We start from the raw sequence: 25,282 nt of genomic DNA on the forward strand, positions 1-25,282 counted from the left end.
TGAAAAAACTTTCCCAAACAAATCCATGTCTCAATAATAAGCCACTATATTTAAATTATATTTTTTAGTTTCCATAAAGTATATTTCATTTTTTTAGTCCAATAAATTATATCATTTTTATTTTGGTCCATTTAATTTTTCTAGTCCCTCGGTTAATGCAACATTTTTTCCTTTTATGCGATTGATTTTATTGATGCTATACTCATGGTATATGACATTTTTTTTACTAACATGAGTCTTTTGTATGTCATCATTTGTTGGTATAACACGTGTGACGTCAATAACCATTAACAATTTTTAATGGTAAGAACTAATGACAAAAAACTTATAGGAATATTTTTAAAACAAAAATTATGAGGAATAAAATAAAAATATAATGCGATTTTAGATGAAAAAATTGATATATTTATTTTTAGACAAAAATTACAATGAATAAAACAAAAAAATGGATATAGTTGCATAATGAAATTCCAATTCTGTTATATTTTTTTTATTTTATTTTTTGCTTTAATTATTTAAATAAAACTATGACACTAAAAACTAAATTTTAAAAGCATAGAGACCAAAATCATAATAGAGAAAAATAGGAGTGACAAAAAATATATTAAAATTAAATTCATATATGTATATTTTCATTCCACCAATCCAAATAAAATATTTCCTCCAATTATTAAATATTTTCACCGGATATCTTTGCATCAAAGTTTTGTTACAAATTAACTTATATGCATGAGTTAATTTCAGCTTTTGAATATATTAATTTATTTATTTTCTTATATTTTTTCCTATAAATTCTTATGAAAAAACTTATCCAAACAAATTCAGGATATTCATGCTTTTCAACTAGTACTAAAGACAAAGATTGAAAGACATATAAGTATACCAACCCACCCAAGCAAAAAGATACAAGACACAAATATTCACAAACTCTAGTCCCATAAAATGAACATATATATACACTAGTGAGTTAAAAGCTTGATTCAAAACCGAGAAGTTCCTACAATTCAAAACTTGTGCAATCCATGGCCACCTCCACAGCATACCAATAGCACCTCCCTACATCCCCTTATTGGCTAAACAAAGGGGAACGCATGGCAGCTAACAGAAGATCGAGCCTGGTAATCCTCTAGGCCAGAATGGTGAAGAAGAAATGGGCCGTGAACTCTGCTTTCATGGCCCATTAAGTCTTCGCACCTAATATGTTAGGTGCTTGTTTGTTATCAAATATCATTCAATAACAAACTCCTTCCCTTTCTAGGGAAGAGCACCGCGCCAAAGTGCCCCAAAGCACGCACCATTTTAACAATGGTGTAGTTGAAAGCGCGGCCTCTGAATTGTTGTTTTCCATGGCTTCTCTTGTGTATTTTTGGTTCACTTTTGCGGCTATCATGATGATCTTGTTGGCGGGATCAGTGCTGGGAAGAATGAACATTAAGGTGTGGATGGCTTTTGTAGACACACACTACGAGTTAGCATGTTAACAGAGATGTATCAATGTTTTCTATTGAGAAAAACGTTAATTTGGTCAAGTGATATTGGCACTATTGGTTGATTTGGATGTGCTTGACATTATGGAAATTAATAATTTAGTACTTGAAATTACATTTGATTATTTTTTGGCATTCCTAAATGTAAACTTAATTTTTTGCTGAGAAAAAAAAGTTGCTTTGTTAACTATTAGCCTAGGCTTAAATATTATTAATTTACTTTTTTTTACATTCTTGGTTTTTCAATTTTGTTCCTATAATTTTTTTCTTTCATTTTTAGTTTATATAAGTTTTTTTTTAGTTTTAATCTCTTTAAAATTTTAATTTTTATTTTTAATTCCTATAATTAGAAATTAAATTGAAAAAAACATACATTTACAAAACTAATTTAAAAAAACCTTGTAGAGATCACAATTGAAAAATTACAAAGAAATAAATTCATGTTTAAGCATTACAATTATATAGACTAATTTGAGTGGTAGAGATAATTTTAAAATTAAATTGACTAAATCTATCATTTTTTTTATAGGCTATAGCATTAAAAAAACCAAATTGATTAATACTCTAAACTTTAAGCATATATAGCACTACTCTTATAAGAATTTACTTGGAAAAAAAATTCTAAAAGTAATTAAGCATGTTTTGATTAGGTTGGGACAAGGTTGAAGAGTGACAGGGAGAGGTTCCCATCGAACAACGTGCTGCTGATGCTTGCGGGTGTAATGATGCAATCCTACCCCGCAAGGGCATTAGATAGAAAACTCCAAGTAGATTGGGCTAGAGATGCAAGAGAAGGCCCTAGGGTTCTTATGAGCCTTAGGGTAGATTTCGGGCCCATGGACTAAGTACGAACCCACTTATCTTTGTAAATATTAGATTAAGGTTTAATTATTTTTGGGCCTTGTATTTAGGGCTCCATAATGTAGGTAGGGTATCCTAGAAATATAGGATTTTTCAGCCCTTGTATTTTAGGGCACTTAGACTAGTTTTTGTATTAGGGGTAGTTTTGTAATTTCACATGCACTAAGTGAATATTTGATGTGTGTTGGGAAATAAGTTTAATTGAATTGGTAGAAGCCCAATCCAATTAAATTTTAGAGGGGGAGGTGAGCATTTGCTTACTACACCCCATTGCCACATCATATAGTCACACTTTGTGCATGTCCTTCATGCTTTACATGCCTCATGACACCTAAGCACACTTAGTGGAGAATCTTGGAATTGATCTTGGATTAGTGGGCTGAACCATAGCTAAAATTCACTAATCATAATTAGTGAAATTTTGGCTCCAAAGTTTGGCTCCACAAATTCAATTTCAAATTCAAGTGAAATTTGAATTGAAATTCAATTTTTCCTCCAATTTTGTGTGACACTTAGGCTATAAATAGAGGTCATGTGTGTGCATTTTTTTTAACTTTGATCATTTGAATATTAAAATTCAGATTTCAAAGCTCATTTAGAGCACAAAATTTCGTGCTCTTCTCTCCCTCTCCCTTCATTCATCTCCTTCTTCCTCCAAGCTCTTATCCATGGCCTCCTATGATGGTGAGCTTCTTCTAGACTCATCTTCTCCTTGAAGTGGCGTCTCCTCTCTCTCTTCCTTCTCCATTCCGCTGCCATTTATCTTCCAAGAAGCAAAGGAATCCATTGATGAAGAAGATCCTAGGCCTACAAGCTCCAATGGAGCTTACACCATGTGGTATCAAGAGCATCTTCATCTAGGTGATGTTCTTTTGCTTCCTCTATCTTTTTGTTCAGTGAATTCTCTTTAATTCCTTGTTCTTCATCTTATTATCCTTGTATATCCTCCATTGTCTTGTGGTTTGGTGCTGTTTAGAGTAGATTCAAAAAAATAAACTGATTAAATCTTAGATCTACACTTGTTCTTGCATTTCTATGATTCAAATTTTGTAGATCTACTCTTGAATCGTGTTTTTTGTGTTGATTTTAGGTTCTATCATTTTTCATTCATAATATTCTTGTGCTGAACCTTTAGATCTAAATTTTCTTCCAAAATATTGATTAGAAAAAAAAACACCAAAATCTAAGTGTAAATCACTTAATCCATGTTGTCTTAGAGTCATGTTTAGTCATAGTAATTGTCACATTATGTTCTAAGTTTGTGTTGAATTTTTATTTTGTTGATTGAATTCTAGATACATTTGTTCATGTATTCTTGTCATTCTTAGCCTATCTTTTGAATTTTGAGTCTAATTCATGCATGTTATTTAGTTCATAACATGTTCTAAATCAATTCCTAGAAGTAGTCTTGTTTTTGAACTTTTTTTTGTTTTCTAAGTTTCCTACATGATGCCTATGATGAAGTTGAGTTGTGGTGCTGAGTTGTGGCTGGATTTGTGAATCAAAATAAGTCTTAAGCTCTCTTGAATTGTGTTATTCAAGATAATTGAGCATAAGCAAACACAAATTGTAACTATCCAAGCCTTAAGCAACATAAACACTACTCTTGATTTCTAGGTTGAAATTGCTGGTGCTGGTAGCTTGAACATACGAACTTGTATAAATTACTGGGAATTGGTCACTACATTTTTTGAGCTGAAAGTTTTACTGAATTTTCTAGACATCTGGACCAAAATTATAAAAAAAGAACCAAGCGATTTGGATTAAAGGAAAAAATAAGAAAAATCGCACAAGTTGGCAGAAAAATAAGTGTCCAGGAAAAAAAATTGAAAGGAAAGTGAGCTTGTTGTTTTGGCTCAAAATTTGCTCTATAATTGGTGCCTATTTTATACCAATCCTAGTTCTGAAATTTCAATTGAAAACTATTGTGAAAACAAGTGCCAAAACTAAAGGTTTCTTGAGTCTTTTTTTTTTTTTAGTTTTTCTACTCTACTCTAGAGCCATTCTAGGTTTCTCTTTGAGTCCTAGCTTGTTTTTTTGTGTTTTTCATTGCTTTAATTGTTGAATAATCCTTGGAAATTTGTCTTGTTAAAACTCTATTGGTTTAACTTTCATTTCATTTTTTTTGGTCTTTGGTTATTGCTTGTCTCTTTGTTTCCTTGCTTTTGAGTTGCCATATAGGGAATTGGAAAAGAGGATTGGTGCCATGTCTTAAAGAATTTGAGTCAAGAAGCAAGGGGCCAACCACCTTAAGAGCTATTGTACTAAGAAGCACTCCAAATTGAGTGAAACACTAAAGAGAGAATAGCCACCACAATTGAGGACTCTTTTTTTTTGTAATTTTGTAATTGGCAATTTGTTTTGCTTTCAAATTTTATGACAAAAAGGCCTTTCATTGGAAGTAAGTTGGGAGCCTCCAATAGGTCACCCTACTTCCATTTGTGTGTAATAATTTTAGGAAATTTTTCCTAAGGATAGTGAGTGTTTTGTTGGGAACCTTAAATGAGGTCATTCAAACACTCTTAGGATCCGCCTAGTTTGCATTTCTTGCACTTTAATTTCTTGCTTACTTTCATAGCTTCTTTCCTTTACCCTCCATTGTCAAACCGCCTAGATAGCTTGTCTTTTACCAATTATTTTTTACCTTATCTTTCACACCTCTTTTAGTGTTTATTTTGGCTAGTTTCAACCATAGTTTATTTTACCTTTTGTTTTCAAACCCCCAACAAGAAAGAACCACAACTTAGAAACCACCATGAGTCTTCATTCTTCATCTAGTATTAATGGTGAGGGTTCTAATACTAAGGACCCCTTGTATAAGATATTAGATGAGTTGAGATCCCTTAAGTTGTGGAAAGAAAAACAAGAAAGAAAAGAAAAAGGAAAAAAAAGAGTGGAAGAAATAAGTCAAGATGAAAAAGAGAAAATAAGGGAAGAAGAAAGAAGGAAAATGCTAAAAGAGTTAAGAAAAGAAAAACATGCCTCCTATAGTAGTCATAACTCTTGCAAGAGCCTAAGTGAAGAACTTCGTGACTATTATGAAGGAAGGCATAGGTCACATCTTAGATCTCACTCCCATATGAGAGAAAAGGAAAGAAAGCCTCAAGAGGCTAACATTAACCTCCCATACTTTCATGGGAAGGACAATGTAGAGGCTAACTTAGATTGGAAAATAAGTGTAGAGCAACAACTTAAAAGGAAGTCTACTTCAAAATCTTATGGCTCTCACTCTTATCCAAAGAAAGACCAAGGTCAAGGCATCTTCGGGGTGACACCTTCTAAGCCCAAAGATGATAAGGGGAAGACAATAGAAAAGAAACCCCTTAAGGCTAGTATGCAAGAGAAGACTAGCTCCATAAAGTGCTTTAAATGTCTTGGAAGAGGGCACATTACTTCTCAATGCCCCACCAAGAAAACCATGATTATGAGGGGCCAAGACATTTATAGTAGCCAAGATGAGGCTACTACTTCACCTTCCTCTAGTGAAAGTAAAGAAGCAAAAGGGGAAGAATCTAGTGAAGAAATCTACCCCCAAGAAGAAGGAAAACCTTTAATGGTTAAGGAGGAGTGTAAGGAGGTAAGTGTCTCCTCCAAGAGGTTAGCTAAGAAGGAAAGACATTTTGAAATAAAGACAAATATTAAAGAAATTTCCCCTCTTAAATAACCTCCACATTTTCTCCTTTGTAAAAAGACACTTGTTAGCATTGCCACACCTCTTAGGCTTGAGTTTATTCCTCAAGTAAAGGAGTTGTTGGATGAGGGTTTGGTTCACAAGAGCTTAAATCCTTGTGCTTTGTTGGTGCCCAAAATAGGTATTATTAGGCACCAAATCCCTAAAATAGGTGGTATGATGAATGCTTTGGGTGGTGCAACACTCTTTTGTAAAATCACTCGTGCATCCAACATCTTCATGATTTGTGTACATAGGGACTCATTAGGTAGGTTTGTTCTTATTTTTTGTTTCAATACAAACTTAGGTACTCATATGGGACACCTTAGGTTTGTCATACTTTTTGGTAGGAATAATCAACATGAAAATACAGAAAAATGTATGTTCTATTGCTTTACTTTTCTTAATTTTTTAAATTGTGATCAAGGGATTCCCATGAACCCTAAGAGAATAAAGGTCATTCTCGAGTGGCCCGCTCCACCAAGTGTAAGAAAAATTTGGGGCTTCCATGACTTAACAAACTTTTACAAAAGGTTTGCCCCATATTTTTCTATACTTGTAGCACCACTCATTGAGTTGGTGAGGAACCATGTTTCTTCATGGGAAGATGCCCAGGAAATGAGTTTTCAGACCTTACCTTACTTCAACATACTAAACTTCCTATATTTCTAGGGTACCCTACCTACATTATGGAGCCCTAAATACAAGACCCAAAAATAATGAAACCTTAATCTAATATTTAAAAAGATAAGTGGGCTCGTACTTAGCCCATGGGTTCGAAATCTACTCTAAGGCTCATAAGAATCCTAGGGCCTTCTCTTGCATCTCTAGCCCAATCTACTTGGAGTTTTCTATCCAATGCCCTTGCGGGGTAGGATTGCATCATGCAGGGTTGCTATGGATGGCGTGGTCAGGGTTCAACAGTGGAGCACCATATGCAGTTAACATTGCCTCTTCCATTGTTGTGCTCGACACTAACATTTGTGCTGCCACTAGTTTCCTTTTATGGACTTCTCTTGATGTAATTTTTTTTGTAAGACTTTGGTGATTGGAGCTGTTCAGGGCATGATGATTGGAATCGTTTATTTAAACTTAAATGAATAATTTTTAAATAAGTACTCATTTAAAAACAATAATTATAAACACTACTACAAAAGCAGCTTTCTACGCCAGGCATTCGACGACGGTTTCATACAACCGTCGTAGAAGGTGAATCGATGGCATGTTTGTAATTAAGGGCATGAGAACGACGTCGTTTTGCCGCTACTCGTCGTAGACATGCAGTCGTTGTGGCAATTCGTATTTAGGTGGCTAACTTATAAAAACGGTTTTGTGGAAAAAACCGTCTTTGTATCGTTAATGGTAACACGTGCCAAACATGTGAGTGGGCCATTGAGTATACAAATATGGTGGTCTAGTGAGACCGTCTTTGTTTTTGTTAGTACTTTCATGTGGCAGCCACGTGATTTGAGGATTTAAAATACAAAGACGGTCTTATCCAGATACCCGTCTTTGGATTGTTGGTGGTTTCACGTGTAGGCCACATGATTTGAGGCGTTAAAATACAAAGACGGTCTTATCCAGATACCCCTCTTTGTATTGTTAAGGTAGAAACACGTCAACATCTTCGTCATTTAGATACAAAGGCAGTCTTTCCCCAAGAACCGTCTTCGTATTGTTGGTGGTTTCACGTGGAGACAACGTGATTTAAGGCGTTAAAATACAAAGACGGTCTTATTCGAAGAGTCGTCGGTGTATGTTTTGTAGAGACACGTGGCGGTCCCCTGATGTTCGATGTTGTTGTCATTCAAAGATGGTCTTTGCTAAGACCCGTCATTGTATCCGAAATGGTATCACATGGCTGGCACGTGCTTGTTACTTTCTCTTACTTTGGTGTGCCCTATCACTTCTTTGCTCGAAATTTCGACTCAATTACTCTTACTTTGGCGCCCTAGCTAGGTACATAGACCATCGTCTCCGACAAACACCATCGTCTACGTTGCGTCTTGTTCAGTTTGCAGCCACCGCCGATAAAGGTAAGGCTGCATTTAGGTCTTGTTTGTGTATACCTTCATTTGCATGTCTTATATTCCTTCATTCATTTGATGATTTTGCTTCCTTGTCGTCTCAGGCCGTTAGTTGCTGGTGGTGGTCTACATCGTCTTAAAGCTGCGTCCTATATAAGGTAAGGTTTATAACATTGTAGTGTTTAATGTTTGTATGCACATTGTATGGACAAAGCTGGTTCCATAAGGTAAGATACATTGTGTGTTTTGTGAGAGAAACTCTAATTTTTGTTTATCTTTTTATGTAATCTGAAGCTGTTAAATGTTTTTTTTTTTTGCATTTCAGTGGGGTTTATGTGGGCCTCGTTGATGAAGCTGACTTGTGGCCAGCGAGTGAACGACCTTTGGAAACAACCTCCTGCCATCCTTCATCAGTGGTGTCATCCTATGCCAGATTATCACTTTCATTGAGCATTGTTTGGTCTAAGTTAGTACACTGAACTTCATCAATCCCCTGATGTTTAATTTGAGCTTCAGATTTATTGTCTTTATCATTAGTAGTCTCTGTAATTGAATAAGCTGGAGACTAAATTATATATAAATATCTTCTTTATAAAAGTTTTATTTGAATTACATAACTAAATTCATTTATTTTCAAATTGGCCTAATGATGAAAGATTTTGGTAGTTTCACTAGTTTGTATGAAATGTTATGAGTACCGATGGAAAGAGTTGAATGTAATTCCTTAATTATATCTGATTTTGTTGTTTTTCAATTAAAATTGGCTGTTAATTTTTTTAGTTGGCCAGGATGAGAGCAGATGTAACACATGCATCATGCATGTCATATCATTCATGGTGTGGGTAGTAGTAGGGATTGTACCAACTTTTGTTGCCTTTCAATTCATTTTTTATGCATCATTCATGGCGGGGGTATAAGCAAAAATAGTACGAAGGATAAAGACAAATGTTGCGAGGAAAGCAACTTCCCACGCCACTCTCCATTCATTGACAGTACTACACTAGTCTTTATCTTTGTGTCTACTTGTGTGGCCATGTGACTACCTTCCCATCGGCCACTCAAGTTTCCCTCAGTTTTTGATTTGTTATTCTTAATATTGTCTTCGTAAGTTCGAAGTTCTAAGTTCCAATCTCCGTAACGAATTTCATAATATCCATAGACTCAATATTTTCCCTGTTGAGTACTCCTTAGACATGTCATCCTTCAATTTGTTAATAATAATAATCGCACAATCAATGTTATTAGTGTTGTGATTTGATTTTATTTACTTAGTCGACAATCGATCTTTGATAAGCCTCCAACCAAAGATTGAAGCTTCATGGTTCAAACTTCCAACACCCACCATTAGTTTCTTATTTATGGGTCCAAGTTATTTTTGCGATTAGTCTTTATGCATTTGCATTGATTTGACTTTGTTACCCCATATTCATTTGACTTTGTTACCCGATATAACAGTAACCAAGAAGTATGTTTTCCTTCAATTAATTTTCTGGTTTTCACATCTTAATAAAGTTTCTTTCCTTTGTATCTGTGGCTGTTGAATGTTGATTACAGAGTTCTCTATTCACGTTCACATGGTTCTAATATTAATGTTGTTTTTAGATTTGAATTTTGTTTATTTGAAATTGCTTTGTTTTGCTTGTGTGTGGTGCAAATGTCGCAGGATCGAAGTAACTATATAAAACATCATTGTCCATCCCTAACAAAATGAAATGTAACTAGTTTTGATCAGAGCTTGTAGAACTAAAATCAGCACATGGTTACAAGCCAACACACCATTTTTTTTCTTAGGCCAAACTGCTTCTTCTAGTGCTCCATTAATTAGGAGTTTGGTTCCTGAAAGGTGCAGACACACCTGCAGGCTACCCCTGCAAGCCACCTGATAATAGAACATTGATGACTTTGTGTACACTGGGTTATAGCTGAAGCTGCAAATGTCATAAACATAATGAATGTTGCTGTGACCCCAACTTTTGTGGCTAGATCCCATGTATCAATGGCCTCAATGGAGAGATGAGGAAAGTTGCGTTATCCAGGTCTCAATGGCCTTGAAGTATATGCAGTAAGGTTGGACGTTGGTCCTAGTGGTGTTATCCCACACCACACTCATCCCGGTGCCAATTAAGTACTCATTGTGCTTCAAGGTCAGATCCTTGCTGAATTCATATCTTCATGTAACATTGTTTATCAGAAGGTGCTGAAAAAGGGAGAGCTCACTATTTTCCCACAAGGGTTGTTGCACTTCGAAATTGATGTTGGTAATAGAAAGGCCCTGACTTTTCCTGTTTTCAGCAGTGCAAACTGTGGCCTCCAAATCCCTGAAAATTGTATTTTGAGAAAACAAAATCATATATGAAAAACAAAGTAAACTTAGGCCAGAAAATAAAATGCGCAAATAGAAATGTTGCAGCAAAAGTAAATGCCTCAACTAAGGCCTTAATCTCTGCTGCAAACAAGTATTGCGTTCACAAAAATACTTCTAGAAGTTACATAACTTCATCACATGGTAAATACATCTGAATCATAAGTAACCACCATGACATTGCAATGTAGCATATAGTATACTTACATAGAGGATCCACTCTGGCTATGCTTTCGCCCTAACACAGAGTTAAAAACATTGAGTCATACCTCCTAGAATCTTAATAAGGATCAGATATTCCAATTTCAATCTTACAATATGAATCCATTCACTAACACTCTTTGAAAACACGTTTTCCTTCATTGCTTGAAATTCTTATTGATCCCACTACTTTGGGAATGAAATCCACAAAATGAAAAATGAAACTCGCTCAACTCACATGTTCAGCAAGAGCCATATGAATTTCACCAAAACATTTGATGCCCGAGGCAGGGAAAACGAAGATATTTGAAAACATTGTGTTAATGTTCATGCAGAAATTCCTCAAAAAGGCATTTGAGGTATTGAATATTCAAAATTATTTGAGTGCAATTAACTGTTTAAACTTTTCTTTTGAGTTAGGTATCTTACAAACCCAACAATTTAGTTTGAGATTTTGGATAGAGAGATTAGAAAACAGAATAGAGAAAAAGCAAGAACATTTCTGTAATATGCACAGAATGGAAAACAGAATAAAAGAGAGAATTCACCTTCCAAAGGTTTCCCCTTATACAACTGTGTTGCTACTTAGTTCCTGTTCCTCAAATGCTAATAATTCAGAATGAAACCTCTTCTATTCTGTCCTATTATTTTAGCTAAGCCCTTATTCATGCAATGCTAACCACAGTCAATTTTGTAGCTACTCTTAATCATGCAACTATTTTTTGTAACTGCTTCAATTGCTTTGCATCATCTCTCTTTTATTCTTCTATAATTTTTTTCTTTGTCTTGGGTTACATCAATTCAATTTCCTTGAAGTTCAACCTTGTCCTAAAGGTGGAAATTGGGGATTCTCCCCTATATGATTTTTTTTTATTTTCATCTTTGCATATAATGCTTTTCCCACTTGAGTTGGGATAATCTCCCTATTATTGTGTACTTGTTCATCTTCTACACTTCTACCAGCACCAAGATTGTAAGCGATATACTTTTTTTTTTTTGGGCATTTGTACATGTGACTAAATGGCTGGCTACATTGAAACCATGTCCCTTCTTCCTGTCTTTTGTTATACTATTGATAAGGAAGCTTTTGTGCTCCCCTGTTTCTCTTGGGAATGTGGTAGTGGTGGTGGACTTTTTTTGCTGACTGATCTGATGCTCTATGTCCTTGCACACCCCTGTCTGAATTGTATGTTGGGCCCTAGGTATTCCTTACTGGGCCTAAAGATGCCCGTCTTTGAATAATTTTAGGTAATCCCATGGGGCAGCCCAAATCGATTGCATTTGAGTTACCATCCTTGGCTTTCTGCACTAGATTAATGCTTGAATGATTGAAATGGAGACTTTTAGAATTCTGAGAGTTCTTTAGTACACAGCTCTTCTTCAGCTATGAAGTTAATGTTTTTTGAGTATGCTGTTTGTCATTGTCCTCTCTTTCAATGCTAATATACGACGGTCCCTCGGAGACAACCGTCGTAGAATATACAACTAACTACGACGGTCACCTATAAAATACCGTAGTAGTATTAAGTTCATTCTACGACGGTCCCTTGAAGACAACCATCATAGAATATAGCAAAGACTGCGACGGTCTCTGGGAGCACACCGTCGTAGAGTACGATTAAGCCTACGACGGTGCTACCCCCATGACCGTCGTAGTCTTTTGTAAGTTTTAAGACGGGACTGTCTGACAGTCCGTTTTAGAATTGTAGAATATCTATGACGGTTTTGGATAACCGTCGTTGAAATCGGCATAATTTTTTACGTCATCAGAGACAACGACGATCGTTAACCGACGTAAAATACCATTTTTAATCGATGTTGAATTCTACTTCTGTAGTAGTAAATTATTTAATAAGTAGATAAAATTTAAGTAATTTCTTAGTTTGATGATCCTAATGAGTTATAACTAAAAGTACATCATGATGGCAAAGTAACAAGATCAAAAGAAGGAAATGAAAAAAATTCGAATTTAAAAATGAAGAGTAGTTCTAATAATATATTCTATTTCACACTCCAAATTATATTGATTAAAATTTATTTAAAGTTGTAAAATCATATAAACAACATTTCATCTATATTTTATATATGCACACAAAAAAAAATTGCCTGATCTTTTTTTGGCATGTCAGAATTTTATTTCTAACTAAAGTATATTTTTAATTTACTTAAATATAATCCCATTTGATTTTAATCTTTTAATTTAAAGATTACTATTTTTGATTTTGTAAATTTGTTTTTCTAAAATAATTATGTGCTTGACTTACATAACCATGTCATGTAACATTTTATTTCAAAATAATTGCTGATATAATATTACTAATATATGTCACACGTAATTATAAACAAATTATACCAAAGTCTATACAGTGACATGATCAAAATCTAACAAAAGATTTTGAATGATTAAAAATTTAATGATACATGGACTTAAAATATTTAAAGTACATATATAGTTACCATCATCACTTATAAGGTTTAATTAGTTGTAGCATAATTAATTGGCAGTTGTTGACAATTAATTAATACAAGTGTGATGATGGGAATGCAAATTGCAGGTCTGGTGCAATCTTGGGCGGCTATTGTAATGGGGATGCTTTCAGGGAGCATTCTATGATGATCCTCCACAAGAAGTCAAGCCTTCTATAGAACGTAGGGTTTTCTTTCTCTTGGTCAAAACACCGTACTTTTCAACTTAATTTTCAATTCACAATAAGCTAAGGATCAGTTTGTTACTGACAAAAGAGAAAAAAAAATCAAATGAACAGTAAAAAATCATATTTTTATTTTTTACTTTAATTCAAAATATTCATTTTTTCTCACTTTTATCTTTTTTCATTCCACCTTATCAAAGATTTCATTAACAAGGCTCTTTTCCCATTAGGAGAATATAAAGCATTCACTTCATTTTGGGTGGATTGGAGTGAAAAGAAAAAAATAAAAGAAAAAGTGCTAAATGATATAATGAAAAAAAAAAGAGATAAGAATAAAACAAGACGAAAGAAAGTGAGTATAATTTTATAATAACATTTTCATCTATTTTGTGCGTCAACTTTATTTAATGAATATAAATTAAATACTAAAGTTCACCCCCTTTTTTGTGGTAAATCAGGTGGAAGAAAGAGAAAAATGGGAAATAGAAAAGAAAAAGAAAAAAAAAAGGTAAAAATGACAGATAGAGAAGAACAATAGAATATAAGTCAGTTTTATTTGATAAAAAAAAATATTTGAGTTAATTTTTAAATATTGTTAATATAATAATTTTTAGCATAGTTATTTTAAAAGTCTATGATATGACAATTTATGATTGATCAAGTGACAATGTAAATTTCTTTTATACAGTCAATACATATACTATTAATAAATATACTTAAAAAGACTTTAAAAAGCGTGCTGCAAACTCGCGATATTCGTGGAGTTTTAGGTTTGGGTCGTTTTTGCTATGCTTGTTTCATTAATTCTCTTTCGATGATATTCCTGTATAACTTTAGGTCTGAGTTGCTTTTGTTTCGCTTGTTTGATTAATTCTCATTCAACAATATTAGAAAGTTAGCCAAGAAATGGACAAATTCACATGTAATCTGTTGATTAACACTTTTCCCCCACGAAAGGTAATTAGAGTTGCTTTTGATATAAAAGATCAACGTAGAAGATCGATGAATTAATTCTCGTGTCTTGTGATTTCTGTTTCAAAAGTAGAGTCCTAAAAAATAACTGGAATTCAAGGTTTTTACTCAAGTGATATAGTGATATAGTGATATAATTTATTTGCTTAAATATGTTTTTATTTCTCATAAATATATGAATTTTTTTTTTTTTTAATAAATTTTTATTTTGTGTTGAGTTTTTAATAAAATAATAATTTTATTTTTTATTTTTGATACTTAGTTTTAGTTCCTGATAAATAACGAATTTTGAGTTTAGTTCACGATAATTTTTGTCTATTTATTATATGTTGAAATTAAAATAAAATTTGTTAATTTATTAAAAAATAAATACAAAATTCATTAATTTATTAAGACTAAAACAAAATATCAAAAACTAAAAATAAAAGTGTTATTTTATTAAGGACTCAATGATAAACAAAAATTTATTAATAAATAAATAAATCTAATATTTATTAATGATAAAAACATATATAGGCTTAATTTATTTATTTTTAATGAAGTGGTAGTTGTATAATAATTCTCCATTTCAGGTAAAAAAAAATCTTCATTTTGAACAAAAATATCTTCAAACATCGTTATCATCTTATTTACTGGAAATAGATTTCATCCATTTGCCTTATCGGTCAGATTACCTTTTAGACTCCAACGATATTATTAATCTAATGCTGGTTATTTACATAATTGATCCTAAGTTATCGCTGTCTTATCATTAAAAAAATTTCAAACATACTCTTGATATTATCAATTACATTTCCATTAAAAAAACATTTGAAATATATAATTTTTCACGCTTTCCAATAATGACATATTATCTTTACTACTTAAAGTAATTTAATCATTTATTTCTGCAACCCAAAAATTGTATTTTATTGTTATTTTTAATTTTAATTTAATATGTTTATGTTAATTGTTTAAATAACAAATACATGTATAACGCTTTTTAATTACATAAAATTTTCACTTCAAAAATCTAGAAAGCAAAGAATAATCCTGAAAAAAAAATATACACTACTTTTCATAATACATGCTTATATTTGTGTTAGTGTGTGAGAGAGAATCTGCATAAAGTCGAACTGCATAGCTTGAACAGTCAAATGAGTAAGAGATCAATTTAGTAAATTTCTTTTTAATAACACTTTATTTTTGTTACAATTACACTTACTTTAAATTTACAAAAAAGTTAACTTGGTGGTTGAAAAGATAATGTTAAGGGTTGAAGGAAAAGGGATGGAAAAATACTAGTGCATTCCAATTCCCCACTAACAACTAACATTAACATTGACCAATAAAAAAAATATTGAATTCATAATTTCTAGGTATTTCCTTATAATTTTGTGAATTTACATTTCACAGGTGGATGACACCCTTGGAGTGTTCCACACACGCTGTGGCTGGCCTATTAGGTGCCCCCCTAACAGGCCTCTTGGCAGAAACTCAGCTTTGTAGACTCATTCCCAGTGACCAACTCAAGGGGTGCCTTCTATGGCGGCAGCAGCGGTGTTCAGTTTTTGAAGTAATTGGTGGCAGCATGCTTCATCGCCACCGTCTATGGAGAAGAAGCTTATGCCCTTTGGGGTGATGGTGAAAAATATGACCCAACCAAGCATGGATCCTCAAGAGTGGATAAAACTTCAGCATCACCCCGTGTTAATGTAAATGGAGCAAGGGGTGTGACCATAAATTTATGATTCATGTAGACATAGTTATGTATAGTCGTAGGGTAGTGTTAATGTCTTATGGAAAAATATGAATGAATGTTCATTCGTGTAAGTTTTACTATCACATAAGTATATATGTAACAATGAGATTGTAATTTAATTAGAAAGTTTTAAGAGTGTAAACATTTTTTGCATTATTATCTAATTATAAATTAACGTGTGTAAAATTAGTGAGTTTTATAATAATCATTTAAAAAATCATATTTAAAGTAATTTCTAATTATTTGACAGTGTGAATATGTTAACTGAAAATTAAACTCATGAGATTATTATAATATTGTCACAGTATATATTGACTATTGAGCTTGTATATATTTCGTGAATTAAAATTTCAATATTTGATGGGAATTGCATAGGTGATAATATTTTTATTCATTGAATAACCCATAGACAAATACAGTCAACCCCATCCTGCACAAAGAATATATACACAGCTCAAATTTTTAGAAAACATGCAATAATATATTCAAGTAACAAGAATACAATTTGGTTTTACATGTTTTGCCTAAAACTAAGTGCACGAGATAGATTAACATATGCAACTTTACCTAAGCGGAGAGAACATTTCTGCAATTAAAATTTCTGCCTACCAAATCACAAGGCAACATCGTTGTACCAAGACCTCTCAATATATATATGAATCTCGAACAAAGGATGAAGGGACAGTAGTATGATGTACAAGATTTAATCAAACTGCTCCCAATCTTGAGTTACTTTCGTTGAAGACGAGTTATCGGATGGGGCATCCGAGCTTTCCATTCCAGAATCAAAGGTTTCCCATTGGGTTGTTACTTTGACATCATTGCTACTGTTGCTAAAAGGGTTGGCGTTTCTTGCCTTTAGAGAATCTAATTTATCCACAAGGTTTTGCACACGATTCACCTATTCAATGGTCAACAAGCTTGTGTCAGTTCATCACAGGCAATAATCCATATAATTTGCATCTCCGCAAGAAATGAGCATTTGGGTGTTATAATTCTAACAAGCAGTATGTGAACAGATGGTGCAATTTACTACACATTACTACCAAAATGGGAAGGACAATATTTCCAACATTAAACAAATACATTTCTTCACTCCATGCAAAGAAAATGGATAGAAAGTAGTTGATAAAGAAATTAACACTGACAAATAACATATTTCACGTTTCAACTTCCCAAGGCACATCACTGCAATTTGCTAGTCATACTTCAATGTGATATTAAGATTTTATTTGAAAGAGGTAAATGTATTAAAAGGTCAAGAGACATATAAAAATGCAAATGATGAAATATATTTGAAAGAAAAATTAGAGTTTCATATATGATGAAACATTGTCAAACAATAAATTAATATTAAACACTTGCCTGACAATGATTATCAACAAGATACATTGTTTCTTAAGCTTACATATTTAGAGAAGGAAAACCTAATATGCATAGATACTAAGAAATCACACAAAAGAGAGAAGGAAATCTTTCATATGCAAACAATATTGAGCCTTTTGGTTGGACCAAGGTTTCTAATTTAGTCAACGCTTTGTAATGATAACAAACATATTATCCTTACTAAAAGACTGTGATAGCTATGTTTGATTCGTACCAGAATTCTTTATGCAGCAATATTGATGAATTATAATATATGAATGTAATTGGGAGAATTAATGAAAGTGAAGATAATAAAAAATGCATAATGAATTGATGAAGTGATTTGAAGATTCCTAAAGAAGTTTAATCAACGAAGAAGGTCCCATGTAAACCAAATGATTCAGAAAACAATCCATAGATGAGAGCTGTTGTTGAAGCCCAAAACTAAAGAAGAATTACTCAAGAAGCTGATTGACAAACAAATCCAAGATCAGGTAATTAATGAAAATGATAGTCGGTTGTAGCTTGCCAAAAATTTTCCTGATGCAAAATATTTTGCATAGTGTTTCAGAGTCTTCTAGAAGAAATTAGTGAGGCCAAAGTTTGTTCTACAAAATTTTAGAAGCAAAAGGACCAGCACAGGATGGCTGGACTCAACATCTTGCTAGAGAACAAAACGCCATTTTGAAAAAGGCTCTATTTCCAGATGGATCGGCTCTAATGTCACTTTGCCAAAAATTTCTTTAAATGTCCACCATTCTTGAAGTGAAAACAGAAGAGAAAAAGAAAAAAAAAACTGAACAAAAATTAGAACAAATCACGAGTTAATTGTACTTTTCTGGAGTATTCTCTTGTACTTGAGTCATGCTTACATTGGCTTATCCACTCTGTATAGAAAGATCTTTGTGAGTTTATATTCTGTTCTCTTGTGAAACAGTAAAACTGCAATGTGGATGTTGTCGTTCGAGCTTGCAGAGGCTACTGTTAAAGAAAAATATTTGATGCTGGCTTGGAGAGACAAGGATTGAAGAAAAATACCATTAATTAGCTTGGAGAGGCAAGATGGATCGAAGAACCTTTGGGATGATATTGGAATCACACCTTGGATGGGGACTGGACAGACTTCAAATTAGTAGATGACCCTTACCTTTAAATTTCCATTACTATTGTTGTTTGTGGTAGCTGTGATAGAAATCCACTAGTATTATGGTTACTGAACTAATATTGAAAACAAAAGCAATGTTTCCGAACTATTTCAGTCAGTCTCAAATACCAGAGCTACAGCTCATTAGAGAATTCTTATTCTCTTCCCAACTCAATGAATAACAATCAACCTATAAAATGTCTCACGCCATCACCCCAGCCATATAACCTCAGTCACACAAACTCCGTCTCTCTTCCATGTCATTTAAATAACTACCCCAGCCCCCTTTCCAATTCTTGTTCCCTATCAATTTGAACTACCAATTTATCAAGCTGACTAATGATTTATTAGTCACCTGGTCTCTGCAAAGTTGTATTACAAGTGTCTTAGCAAAAGGCATCTTTTGGACAAAACACTTGATGCAACACACTTTCTCAAGTCTTTTATCAACACATTGTTTTCAATGAAAACTTATCTCAAGGGAGAGACCTTGAAGTGCTATGCATCTTGGTGGAAAAACACTTCACAAAATTACATTCCCTGCCGCACAATTTATATAGTAAAATTAAGGAACATTGTTGGGCATGATTGACCAATACATAAGATTCAAATTTCAACAATAACAGACATATAATTCAAATTTCAACTTTGCAACTGCAATATCATAAATACTACCTCAGCTTTTCTCTGCAACTTTGCTTCACCTTCTGCCTCAATACCATCCAGTTTCAGCAATTGACTCATAAGCAACTCTGTCAGCACAAGAAACTCTTTCTCGGAAGCTTTGTTCCCCCCATTAATAGATACTTCTATGGAAGTCACCTGAAAAATTAAAATAATTCATACATTCATTCTCTAACTGATATTATAACAGTGTTTTACTGTAATGTGTGTCAAAGTAGACCACACCCCATGTCTATTTATAATATAGAAAAAGGAATCAGTATTGATTACAGGATCAATTAATTGCTGATTAATAGGAAATAGAATAACTAATAATAAATACAATCAGGAATAATATCAAGATGTAATCTCACACTCCCCCTCAAGCTGGAGCATGTATGTGATGTGAACCAAGCTTGTTGCAAATGTGATAAACCCAATAAAAGACAAAAGGTTGTTCCAGTTGTGTGGTTGCACCAGATAAACAAGGCTAGTAAACAATGAAGATATCCACCCATGAATAACGAGCAAAGAGGTTCCCAAAAGCTGCACGTGGGCTTGAGCTTAACTCAACCCCAAAAGCTAACTCATAAGATGAAGGTTGCCTCTAACTTATATATTCTATGTTGGTCTTTATCTCTAGCTGATGTGAGACTTGAGTTTTTTTCAATACACCCCCTCACGCCCAACACTAAGGACTTAATGCGTGGATGACATGGTGGGTGGTCCGTTTAATGGATCTATGAGACTCTGATTCCAAGCAAATTTCAGAAGCACCTAGTCCTATAAATGATCTCCATGGACCTGATTCAAACCACATGAAATACTCTTATATATAATGAATGAGGTTTACAAAATAAGGAAACAAAATAATGGGTAATAATGAACATAATTCCTATCTGAATATTTTATTACTCATCATTTGGTTTCCTTATTTTGCAAACCTCATTCATTATAAATAACAGTATTTTGTGTTGTATGATACACACAACACTAAATAATTCTTACATGGTATTAGAGTCTATGGTAGCAGTTTGTTGTTTGGCCAAGTGTGCCACCTGCTATCGGGCCGATATCGGACTACCCATCCCACATCTAGAACTGGCAAAATAAACTGGGCCAGCTGAGCCGAGCTAGACTAAGAAAATGCTGGCCCAAATAGAATCGTGCCAAACTGGACTAAAGAAATATAGGCCCGAATTCAATCAGGCCTATTTTGGCCTGATATTTTTTCAATTTTTTTCTTTTTAATTTTATAAATTTAGACAAAAAAAAGGGCTAATATGGGCCGGCCAGATGGGCCACTGGACCTGATTGGACTTCAAAAAAGGAGGCTCATATACAATATGGGTTGGCCCAACCCAGTTCATTTTTCACGCTTGGCCCAATGGACCAAGCTGGGCCGAGCTGTTCATTTTGCCACCCCTACCCACATTGACTAGTAATGAGGCCATAATAGTTTATATAAGTTGGGGGCAACCCTTACCTTATAAGCAAATTTTGTAAGGTTGAATTAGGCCCAAATTGTATCAAAGCAAGTTATTCTTGTCAAAGGAATAACAAAAACCATTATTTCGACGACCTATTTCTACATTCTGGTGGACCTCTCTGTTTGTAGTCCTTCTCCCACTGACATTTTTCAGTTTTTCTGGTGACTTTTACCGATCTCCACCACCGCCGCTGCTATTGCCACAGCTCCAGTTACCTTTCCTGCCAACAACTTTCCCTCTATCTATGCTAAGCCATTGACGACGTCTTGATTCTTGAAAGAACCACCAATGAACTCTCACGCACATCCTTTTGTCGCGCTAAACAGCAGCCAAACAGCCCCTGATCCCAACGCATGGCAATGAGTCTGGCCTCCATTTGCAGCACCAAGCTCGCAGACTGAGGCTCACAAAGCCCAGTCCTCTTCTGGATGTTTATAATTGTTGCATCGACCTTTCCTTTTTCTTCCACCTCAAAGCATTCTTTATTCATGCGTGAATAGTACCCGTCACCACTATGGGCCTTCATTGGCTTTAGCCGAGCCATGTTTATCCAGTGCAACCACATGACTGGAACCATCTTTCATAACTGTTGGATTTACCACATTTATAACAAGTTTGATTCATGACATATATGCTTCAGCTTGATGAGGAGTGTCAAATATATGATTTGATATGTTTTAATTACAGCAAATTAGTATGGGATAATGCCCATTATTACTCATTCATTAAAAATAAGAATATTTCATGTGATCAGATACACACAACAGTAAATAATTCTTACAGATAAGTTTCTACTTTCTACAAAAAGCATAGTACTCATAATTCAAACACAGGCTCACCCTATTTGAGAGCTTGTCCACCTCAGCTCTAACACTGGCAATAGCCTCAAAAGCTTTAGACATCTCATTTTCTTTTCTGGTTTCCTCAAGTTTCCTCTCTTTGCTACCAATGCCCTCCAAAAGAAAAAGTTTTGACTTATCCTTTACACCTTCAGCCTGCAAACGCTGGTTATCACCCTTTTCTATCCCTCTGAAGAAAAGTCGTTGCTCTGCAGGCTCTAAACCAGTTTTATTGACAAGGAGTTTCTTAACATCCCCTGTTATTGAAATCCCAAAAAAGATAAATACATATATCAATGAAAACAGAGTACATTCTACTCCTACAGTACTTAATATATGACACTATAAAAACATGCACCAATTCCTCAAGCATACTCCAAACAAAGAAATGATCAATATCATAATGAGGACAATTTTAATTTGATACTAAGTATGAAAAGAGTGGGAAAAAATGCTTTCCTTCCTTTTTTTTTTTCCTTCAAAGAAGAATCAATGTTCTTCAGGCACCAAACCAGTTTTTCACAAACAATTCCTACTGGAGGAATGCTAACAACTCTCTCTCTCTAATACTCTCATTGTGATTGAATGAAATTTATTGAAAATCACTAATTTTGGTGGACCCCACATCTAAACTAGGAGATAAAATCATTAAATGATAAGTGGGACCCCCAAACTTGGTGATTTTTAACAAAATTCAGCCAATCACAGAGTGTTAGAAAGATAATGTCTAAGAGCATGTCTCTAACATTTCTCTTCCTAATAATCCTATTAAGAAAACACATGTACCATTGAAAGAATATGTTTGATGACAGGGGAAAGGAGCGGGTCCACACAGCTCACATGGCAGGAGGAATAGAAGGGCAGACTCAGTAACTTGGGAGCAATAAAAAAGACAGGGTGGAGAGGAGAGACAAGTAAGAACAGGGTGCAGGATAAGATTAGATTTATAAATCTCTTGAATGATATGTGCTATCATTTCTTCTCTTACATATTGAGAGCTTCCATTATCTTTCTATTTGTTATGGGAGAGTCTACTTCCGTAAATTTTTCCTTGTGTTTCCTTTCCATTATTCTTTTTCTAATTGGGCAAGGCTCCTATAAAGTGAGTATGTCTCTTAAATGTTCCAAGTAAGGGCAAGTCCATCTTGATTTAATTTAAAGTGCAACGTAATCTTAACCCACTAAAATTCAAGGATAAATACATCCTTATTTGCTCTTCTGAGATAAGTTTTTCAACTGGGAATTATTCACACTCTCCTGTATTCAAAATCTGGGTTTCTATCAATATTCTGTACTAGTATATGCCATTTCTAAGTCAACCCCATCGACTTCCTTGAACATATTCTAGAAGACAAAATAATAAAGATTGGGATGCGGGATAAAGCTCCAAACAGAATGAAAATTTTACAAAAGAAAGACAGGGTAGACTTAGAAATAAGAAAATCCACTCCCCATAGAATAAGTATAAAACTTCGTACCCCATTGCCCAGAGGCTCTTCGCTATGCGAAGGTATGGGGGAGGGACATTGTACGCAGCCTTACCCTTACATATGCAAAGAGGCTGTTTCCAGATTCAAACCCATGACCAACAAGTCCCCAAGGCACAACTTTACCGCTGCACCAGGGCTCGCCCTCCCCATAGAATAAGTATAATCTGGAAATTTTCTTGGAACTATGTTTTTCATCCAAATAACACAGGAAAATTAAATAGTAATGGCCATAATCACATCACTTTTAGTTAATTTTGAACAAGTGTCAAATGGAAGCTGACAAGCAAATTACTTTTCATCATGTTCACGGAAGAAACATTTTAAAAATTTATGCAAAATTGCAAATAAAGTTCTGGAATGAATTTGGAACCAAACGAAAACTACAAGATTTTAAAATAGTCTACCAGAAGTAAATCTTCCCATCAGCTGCAGACTCCGTTACTGAGAAACTAGAATTACATGCATGAGTGTGCCTAAAACTTGTTCATGTCATGTGATAACCATTCCCAATAATAAAGTTTTCAATTTTAACTGACACTTGTTATAAGGAATGAATTTAATCCACTCTATTTCTAAAAACCCAAAATCACAGCACCATAACCACAGAAGAAAGTGGATTTTGAATCTTCTGATAGTCAATATACATTCTTTCTTAAGAAGCTATAACAATGCTGCAGTATTCATTGGCTAGAACTTAGAATATTCATTTCAGCATCACAATTCTCACCAATTACTTACACTTACCCAAAGCTAATAACATTACAACTACAGAGCTTATCATTCACAATCCAGATTCCTATGCAGACTAATAATTCTTTTAAAACAAAATAGATTGCAATCAATGTAACTATACAATAGAGCATTTTCCAAGTAAAATTAGAAAATAGTTACATGAAATGACTACATATTCTCACTACCTTTGATTAACTATGCGAAAAAACTCCACTTTTTCAGTAACAAAATTCAATATTTTCCGTTCAAAAAGTTCAAGAGTTTATTTATAGGGTAAAGCACCATTTTAGTGTCTGAAAGTGTAAAGTGTTGTCATATTAGTTACTAAGTAAGAAAAAAAAAAAAAGTCCCCATGTTGTGACTTTAGTCCCTAAACATATCTACTAAATGTCACTGGAGTCCTTAAGAGTATGTGTTAATATTATCACTTAAATCACAATGTTTTGTATTTTGGACTAAAGTGAGTGACCGATTGCACTTTCAGGAACCTTTTTCAAATTTTATTACTTTAAACTAAAGTGACAACATCATAATTTCGAGGATCAAATTCACTATTTACCCTAATTAATTAGGATCAACAAATATCCCATACATTTATCAGTTAAAGTTCCCTAAACTCCACCAATATCTCTTTAACACGTGTCACTTGAAGATCAAACCCCATTCTGGCAATTTCTAATTTTTTTTCCCTTCACGCACAATTTTTTTTATTTGTTAAACAAGCAATTCCAGAATATCTCCAAGCTAAGAGCGACAGACTAATCCCTCAAATTTCTGAGAAACGCACACCAAACTCATCATCATATTCAAGTCTAATAAAAACTAACACTACAAATTATTAAATTCGCGAATAAATAATAGTAATATCAAAGAGGTACCATGGATTGAAAGAGAGAAACCTAACCAAAAGTTGATTGGGCCGGGAGGTGTAAATCGTGGTGAGAGGAACCGTGCGTAACATTGATCTTAATCGTGGGCCGGGGCCCACCACCGTCACTCTCGGCGGACCTCGTCTCCGGTGGGATCTCGCCGGCGGAGTCTGTGGCGTTACTCATCGAAAGGGGCAAAGAAAAATTTGCGGTGCAGTGCTGACTGAGCTTGACCCGAGGAGGGCGCACGTTGCTGATTGAGGGTTAAAGAAGACACGAGAGTTCTAACGCTGGCTTCATAGACGTTGGTTTGTGCTTATCATTCACTTTTCCGTCTTTTAATAATGATTAGATTAGAATTAGATATCTTCTTTTATTAATTAGAAAAATATCAGAATGAGATAATAGAAATTTATCTATTATGAAATATCTACTTGACTTAAATATGTTTTTTTTTTTTTTTTACTTGTGGAATTGAAGCCCATCAGCGTGAGGAGTTTATGAATCACTTGTTGAATTGAAGCACAATGTTGGTAGCTTTTTCAAAAAAAAAAAAAAAAAATTCTTCATGGAGCTTTTGAACAGGAATGTGTGTGTTGATATGAAAAAACAAGTCTCGACATTCAATCATATTAAAGTTTATTAATTAAATAAGTATAGAATGACAAAGTCAATTTGGTTTCTCTACCGTCTATTTTTCAGTTGTTCCTGTGTTGTT

The 25,282-nt window shown here is 34.0% G+C and overlaps 1 protein-coding gene and 1 pseudogene across 1 annotated transcript; one reads left to right on the forward strand and one right to left on the reverse strand.

The window, feature by feature from the left end:
• Positions 1–1,091: 1,091 nt before the first annotated feature.
• On the forward strand, positions 1,092–16,100 carry LOC114404896 (annotated as a pseudogene).
• Positions 16,101–16,386: 286 nt separating this feature from the next.
• LOC114406096 (BAG family molecular chaperone regulator 4-like) lies at positions 16,387–24,896 on the reverse strand. The gene is made up of 4 exons (XM_028368670.1): positions 24,600–24,896; positions 21,474–21,730; positions 19,157–19,303; positions 16,387–16,873 (listed from the first exon to the last, which is right to left on the reverse strand). Exons 1-4 carry the CDS (start codon positions 24,748–24,750, stop codon positions 16,676–16,678), a joined length of 753 nt encoding a protein of 250 aa, XP_028224471.1. The 5' UTR covers positions 24,751–24,896; the 3' UTR covers positions 16,387–16,675.
• Between the last annotated feature and the right edge of the window lie 386 nt (positions 24,897–25,282).

The sequence above is a fragment of the Glycine soja genome, chromosome 3, assembly GCF_004193775.1.
Source record: "Glycine soja cultivar W05 chromosome 3, ASM419377v2, whole genome shotgun sequence".
Lineage (NCBI taxonomy): Eukaryota > Viridiplantae > Streptophyta > Magnoliopsida > Fabales > Fabaceae > Glycine > Glycine soja.